At 37.5% G+C, this 7,500-nt stretch overlaps 1 protein-coding gene across 1 annotated transcript in view; it reads right to left on the bottom strand.

Moving 5' to 3' along the window:
* The window catches only part of LOC137993220 (serine/threonine-protein phosphatase 1 regulatory subunit 10-like), a 32,396-nt gene that overhangs the window by 22,155 nt on the left and 2,741 nt on the right, over nt 1-7,500 (bottom strand). The window contains exons 3-10 of the mRNA XM_068838928.1: nt 6,953-7,026; nt 6,228-6,331; nt 5,688-5,798; nt 4,233-4,326; nt 2,579-2,620; nt 2,344-2,392; nt 1,919-1,990; nt 482-550 (exon numbers count right to left, since the gene is read on the bottom strand). Coding sequence (XP_068695029.1) covers nt 482-550; nt 1,919-1,990; nt 2,344-2,392; nt 2,579-2,620; nt 4,233-4,326; nt 5,688-5,798; nt 6,228-6,331; nt 6,953-6,955 — 544 coding nt within the window. The 5' untranslated portion in view covers nt 6,956-7,026. The remainder of the gene's footprint in view (nt 1-481; nt 551-1,918; nt 1,991-2,343; nt 2,393-2,578; nt 2,621-4,232; nt 4,327-5,687; nt 5,799-6,227; nt 6,332-6,952; nt 7,027-7,500) is intronic.

Below are 7,500 nucleotides of genomic sequence, written 5' to 3'. Positions count from 1 at the left end.
GTACTGTTACTCTCTGATGTCATAGATTTTGCACTGTTTCCCGCTCAGAGACTTTTGGCGGGAAAAAGTTTTATTGTTAGATGTCATGTGACCTCGAAGTAACCAATGAGAGTGCATACTGTTGGGCAAAAAATTTTCAGCTGTATAACGATCATGCATAGAAGTTAAGGTAACAGATCTACAGGGAAATGCAAGAAAGAAGGGAGGGTAGGAAAAATGGAAGGGAAGAAAGGTAGAGGCCTGAGAAGATCAGGGAGTTCATTTAGGAGCAGAAAAGAAAAGATTGAGAAGGGGTCAACTACTGTAGGAAACAATTTTTAAGCGAAACTTGAGGGAGGAGGGAATGCTTAAGAAGGCAAAGAACCAGAAAAAGGTCTGATGAATTTAGGAAAAGTAGTGTTTCGAAGGCATATTTAGTGGGAAACATACATACATGTATGATGAAAACTAAAAGCAGAGAAATTAAACCCACACAACTCACCCTTTCTAGACCCCTGAAGAGTGTCCTCCACATCTGGAAGTGCTGATCCATTTTCTTTGGATTTATCAACTTTGTGAAAGTAAGGTAAAGAGGTAAACCATTATTAATGTACAGAATCACAGAAAACTATCCCTAGCAGAGAGATGACTATTGCGTCTGTTTACCAGCATTAGTGAAAGGGATATTCACTCAACATTCCACATATATGTGGCAAAGGTCTTTTTGCATATCATACATCAATAAAGTTTGAGAAGCGAACAAAAAAGGAATTTAATGAAATAATTAGGGAGTTTTAGATCAGAGGACAAGGACGACTAAGAGTATGACTTTTCTGTACTGAGTATGCACATACGGTTTGGAGGCCGACATTTTTCGAAGTGCGCGTGCTCAGAACTGAAAACTTGGAGTTGCCCTTGTCCTCCGATCTGAAGGTGCCTATTATTGCTAGATAGTGTGCCAATGTTATTTTAAAAAAGGTCATATTATATTAAGTGAGGGACAATTGAAAATAGTCGTACATTGTAAGCAGGACTGTTAAGCATGACATTGACGTTTCAACAATCTGAGAAGATGTCATCTTCAGAGTCAGGTGATTAGTGTAACATCAGTAGATGGTATTAACAACTTGGCATTGATGTGATTGGTCAATGAAGTGGTGATGTTATAGGTCAACTGTTAGTTAAGCCTAAACTATAGATTTCATTGGCTGTGTCAAAGACTGTGAACAGTGATTGGTGCATTTCAATGTGTCTAGGTCAAAGGTCTGTACATTTATTGGGTAGGAATTAAGTAAAATAGGAAAAAAGATATTCTTGACTAGTGATAAAAGCAATAAACCCAACAACACAGAGCAACACTTCACACTCCAAAATTAGATAGTCACTCTATTTTCTGCTGACTTTCAAAGAGCAAAAGTTTTGTGTTTGCAACAAGACACCATTTTCTCCACTTGGGTTGAGCAACAATTTGATATTTTCCCAAAAATATGTTAACCCAAAACAAGGTTAGAATTGAAAACCCTGTGAGAAATGAGTAATGACGGGAAGTAAAAAGCATTGGCGAAAAGGTCACATCCCCTTAAGAATTATTTTTGGAGCCTTCATAGGAAGTCTTCAATCATCTTCAGATATAAAATAATGCCGTACGAATAAAATCACATGCTTTCACTTGTTAAAAACAACTGGTGGGTAAACAATAATATTATTTATGTCTCTTTTCCAGAGCAAAGTCAGGCAATCAAAATTATGATTCTGCTGAAGTTTTAAGTTATACCAATTAATACATTCTTTCCTTCTTCATGACAATTCCATTGTTCTTAACAATAACAACTATGACAAAATAAGATAAGATGACAACAATAAAAGTTCAACATCTTTTAAAATTTTCAAACCATGCATTATAAGATTACATCTCAACACATACACTGTATATTATTACCTGAAATTCCACTCTGATTTCTTACTAAGCTCATCCATTGCTTGACAATAACGGCAGCAAGTTTCTTAACATCTAAAAAATTAAAATTATGCCAAAAATAAATGTTATAACATCTTTTATTCACACTATTTAGTAAGAAAAGTAAAAGGTCCAGTCCCACTGGTGAACTACCATAACGTTTATTAATAGTTTTTTGTAACTAAAAGAAAATTAAGTAAATGATTTTTATAAAAGTACAGTTGTTGTGGTTCAAATTTGTCTGCTGGTTCAAAATTATTTAAACCAGTTCAATTTAGATTTTCCTTGGTTTCAGATTATGATAATGAATAGTTGACCAAGAAAAGTAAAATTGAACTGGTTTGAAAAAAGTGAAACTAAAACATTATTTGAACCGCAAAATTACCACCAGTATAATTGTACTTTACCTTGATTTTCTAACTTTGTGAGGTGCTTGATAATTTTGCCAGTGTTACCCTAAAAGTTGAACACAGACTCATCAGACTAGTACAAAACAAAAGTAGTTGATCCTTGTTACTCTCATTTTGCTGAGTTAAACTCTGATAACAACTCCATGCTTCAGGTTTGAAAACTCTTTTAGAAATCGAGTCCCTCTTAAAAACCAGCGTTCAGATCTAGAGAGGGTATTACTGCAGAACTTACTTGTTTAAGTGTATCTATACTGACAGGGAGATCTCTCAGAACCTGCATTAAAACAAAAATTCCACTTACAAGTTTAGAGATCATATAGTCACAGCAAGTAGTGATTACATATAACAAGGTTAAGCTAAACCTGGGGCCTGTTTCTCGAAAGAGACATTTACATGTACATGTAAGAAAAATAATCACAATTTGCTTGTTTTGATAGCTGGAGAGAAATTGAACCCACACAACTCCATTAACACTAACATTAACACGCCTCTGGTCAAGGCCCAGGGTTCTCCTTATCAGGCGGTAACCGGTAAAATTTACCGCTTGTGAGAGCACTTATTACCGCCTGCAAATGCTCGGAAGTCACTTATCCTTTGCAGAACGTCCAACATTAACCAATTATTGCTTTACCGGTTTGAAAAGGTGCCATACCTGTTGCGCTGAAAACTAGGGAGAACCCTGAAGGCCACCCAATGAAATAAAATTATACAAGATTAGTTTAAACATTTTTAAAAGATAACTTCTTGTGATCACTCTTTCGCCTAGCCAATCAAAATGCACCAGCTGGAAAAGAGTGTTTTAAAGTTTAATAATTAAGAAAATACATAATGTTATTTATGAAAAGGAAGGTCTATATGGGAGGAAACCAGACCCAAGGTCTTCAGTACAACCAGAGGCCAAAGCCCCTTAACTCAAGAGCAAGGGCATGTTTTTTCCCCATATGGACTGATTTATTTTTCTCTCTTTTAATGCTGTTGCTTGTGTTAACGCAATTGTTTCATTCAAGGTTTCTTCCTTCAAAGTCTATATTTTCCTTACACATCTGTCATCTTGGGAATTCGTTTATGACTGTATACATGTAATTGTTGCCTGTATTTGTCAACTGTTGCAACAATTTTGATTTGAAGCAATAAGAGCAGAAATCTTTTGGACCACAGTCAAATTCCAACCTTCCTGTTTTGGCCAGAAACCTCCTATTTTCGGTGAAGATTTCTGGACTCCTGTTTTGGCTTCATATTCTCCCAGTTTTTGAACCTTTTCTCAGCCAAAGAAAGATATTGTCTTCCTTGTTTAACCAGTCTCTTTAGCATGAATCTTTGCCATTTTCTGTGGTTTCTCAGCCATTTTTACCTTTTTGGCTTTGTAGCATGAGCCTGCAGTGTAATTTTGGGCGCAGTAATGCATTGGATTGCCTTGACTTCACGCAAGGTTTACATTCATTAGTGGGACCAATGGGTTTTAGCTTTCACTGGTTGTTAAAAACTCCATTATTTTCCATTGACAGTGATCTCAAAATGCAGGAAATGGCATCTTTGAGGCACACATCTTAAAAATTTTCCCAGGAAAGCATGCCCCTGGACTCTCTAGTCTTCTCGGATAAGGACGATAAACCGTAGGCCCCATCTCATAACCCTTCAATGTTCATAATCCTGTGGGATGTAAAAGAACCCACACACTTGTCGCAAAGAGTAGGGCATGTAGTTCCCGGTGTTGTGGTCTGTCTTCTGTGGTGTATCATGGTTGGGAGGGTAAATGCTTGGAGATATTAGCTACACCAAGCTACTCTTAGACTAAAATCCAAGGGTAAAGAAAGATATATGATATGATATATGATATGATAAAGCACTCTACATACACGTATGTACTTGGGCAGTCACACAATTACCTCTAGTAACTCCACCAGAATAGGAAAGTTTTCAGTTTTCTTCGCCTCTACCAGCCATTTGTTCAAGATACTCCACCCACCTATACTCATGAACCTGTTGAAGAAAAAAAAAACATGACACAAAGATGAGATCCTGCAGAACCCAAAGAGTTAATATAAGGGCAAACTTCAGATTGACAAATACAGTAAATGATCAAATAAACCCTCGCTATTCAGTTTTGGGCATCCTATGGGGGCATTATATAGATCATCCAATATACAGAGAGTTGGACTACATGTAGTAACTGCTCTGATCCTGCTTAACAGTCAATTTCACATTACTTTACAGAAACCATGTTGTGAAGGTTGTAGGGAAATTGGTTACTAGGTTACTTAAGTTACATGGCGAATTAGACAACCAAATTGCGAACTTCCCAACTTCTACCAGATCAGATTGAACTTCGCAACTCTTTGCTGTCCAAGGTTCAGGACATCGTAAACAAGTGGTTTGAGGATTCAACACCATTCAAAATAGCGCTGTAGTTAAAATTTACAAGACAAAATGTAAATATTGTCAACAGGTTAGTTTACTTGCCAACATGCCTTCCAGAGCTTCAGTAAGTCATGTAACGTCATTTAATTATAAGCTGCAATTATACCCCAAAATTTGACCAACTGATCCAATTTTATTGGAAAATCATTTTTGTAAGGTCAGCACAAGTGCTATCCAGTTCTCCAAATGAATAAAGATCAATTTCAGGCATCACCGTAACTTTCGAGCAAAGATCTCCACCTGTCTTTTTTCTCTTCAATTTTCGATTAGCCAGGGTTCTCCTTATCAGGCGGTAACCGGTAAAATTTACCGCTTGTAAGAGCACTTATTACCGCCTGCAAACGCTCAGAAGTGGCTTATCCTTTGCAGAACGTCCAACATTAACCAAATGCTTTACCGGTTTGAAAAGGTCCCTTACATGTTGTGCTGAAAACTAGGGAGAACCCTGTTAGCCTCAAATTATTTTATTTCCGCCACTTCATACTTAACCTCTACCGTTTACAAAAGTCCGTGTATTAAGTCTATTAAAAGACAATCATCTGCAGTTAACGTTCTTCAATGCTTTGAGTCTCGCTAACTCCCCGTATGTACAAACCGATCGACAACATAAAATTTACATTTGTCTTTCACAGTAAATTTTAACTACGCCGCTGTTTTGAGTGGTATTGACTCCTCAAACCACTTGTTCACAATGTCACGAACCTCGGACGGCAAAGAGTTGTGAAGTTCAATCTGGCAGAAGTTGGGAAGTTCATTTTAAAGTTTGCAATTTCGTTGTCAAAATTTGCTGCGTCATTGGCTACTGCGTAACCTAGTATCCAATTTCCCAACAAACTTTGCAATGTGGCGGGGAAAATTAATGTGAAATTGACTGTAAAAGGTTGGGTTTTCTTCATTAGACAAGAATTTCATCATGCACTTACTTTTCTAGTGTTTCACTTGATGTTTGGTTTTCCTTAGCCGCTGAGATGGTAGCTTTTAGGATATTTAGATAAATACAACGACTCATCAGTTTCTCTGCATCGCGCATTAAACTGCAAAGAAAAAAACTTTCCTTAATTAGAAGTCTCGTGCCTTAATGTGATGCAAAATCAACTGACAATGAACATCACATGGAGATGCCTGCTCACCATTACACATTACATGTAAATGCTAATGCATGCCCAGGGTTCTCATTAAGTGCCGGCAGCCGGCTAAAAAACCGGCTACTTTAAATTTAGAGCCGTCTACTTTTCGGTCATAAACTTGCTATAAACAAGTGGCACTCGCTTCTCCCGCCGCCTACTTTTATATTTAAGCCGTCTACTCCAAAACTTATTGAGAACCCTGCATGCCAATTATTATTATGTGCTAATAACATTGTTAATACCATTAATACTATGAGCTCAGATACTTGCTCTAAACATCTCTGATTCAGGTAACAATATTTGTCAGCCCTAGATGCCGAGTTACTCTGTTCATACCTTATTACCCTCACTACTTCCTGTGGTGTCCGTATGTCACCCAGGGAACCCAGAATCGGTCTGAGAGCATTCAAAAGAGTACGAGGTTCACCACCAGATGTGCTCTATGGGAATAAGAACAAAATATGAGAGATTCAGTTGAAATATCTGGCATTTATCCAGCCCCCTGGAGGATTCCCCTTTCATTTATGCTCTTTTCTCAGTTATCAGTGCAATGGACTGCCTGAGTGTGTTCTGTCCTGTATGGGAGCATGTGACATCACTGGGTTACTGGGATTTGCCAGATATAAAGATAATCTCCTTCTAAAAACTGGGTTGCAAAAGTGGAAGCTCGTGAATGATTCAGGTTTACCCAAATATGACTTACTTAGTGACAGGTGTGGTGAAGGCAGTGCAGCCCAGTGGTTAGCTAAGGACGCTCGCCTTGAGAACCGGAGTTCAAGGGGTTCAAGACTCGTTCTAACCACTCGCCGAATTGTTCTTGGTAGTCCCTGGTTCAACTTCTCGGCCACAATTGAAAATAGCCAACTGGTTTGCCTCCGGCCAGTTGGAATTCTTAATATAACATGTACAGTTCTTGTTCTGATCGGTTGTTTCATTGATTGTTTCATTGGCCCTAAAAAGTCCCGTTGGGGAGTGGTCAATTAAGTATGTATAGTTAAACCAAAACGTTTGAGACTACTCAAAGCACAAATGCATGTTGCAATATAGTTGAGTTTTCTTACCATGCTTTTTTTCTTGAAAACTTTATTTTAGTACAAAACTTCTGGAAATTACAAACCTAGCATCAGACATTTACCTAAAATTAGAAAAAAAAAAAGAACTTTATGCAACATCACAAGGCAGTTTGAGATCTTGCCAAAAAGGCAACATGAACATAATTATTCAAAACAAGCCCTTTCAAATCTCTTGCTAACTTAGCACATACCACCACAACTTCAGCTAGAAGTCTGGGAATATGTCATACTGTGGCCATTGTACAATGGTTACTTCACGAAAAATTACACTGGATCAAGCTTTGTATTGTGCATGTCAAACTATGCAATGACATGAAATCAATCTAACTGGTTTTTAATAAGGCTTACCAAATATTACATTATCAAAGACAAGAATTGCCCATAAATGCCTAGTTTGGCAATTTCAGAGTGATTCATCAGACTGCTACAATAGTTATGCCACCTTTTTTTGAATTCCAACAGAGAAACACAAAATGTGTCTGCTGTTAGCAGGCTATCATTTCATCAACACTTTACTTGGATCAGTTATTAGTTAT

This window comes from Montipora foliosa, chromosome 2 (assembly GCF_036669935.1).
Source record: "Montipora foliosa isolate CH-2021 chromosome 2, ASM3666993v2, whole genome shotgun sequence".
NCBI classification, from domain to species: Eukaryota; Metazoa; Cnidaria; class Anthozoa; order Scleractinia; family Acroporidae; genus Montipora; species Montipora foliosa.
Note: the sequence above shows the minus strand (reverse complement) of the source record. Positions and strands in the feature narration are given on the sequence as shown.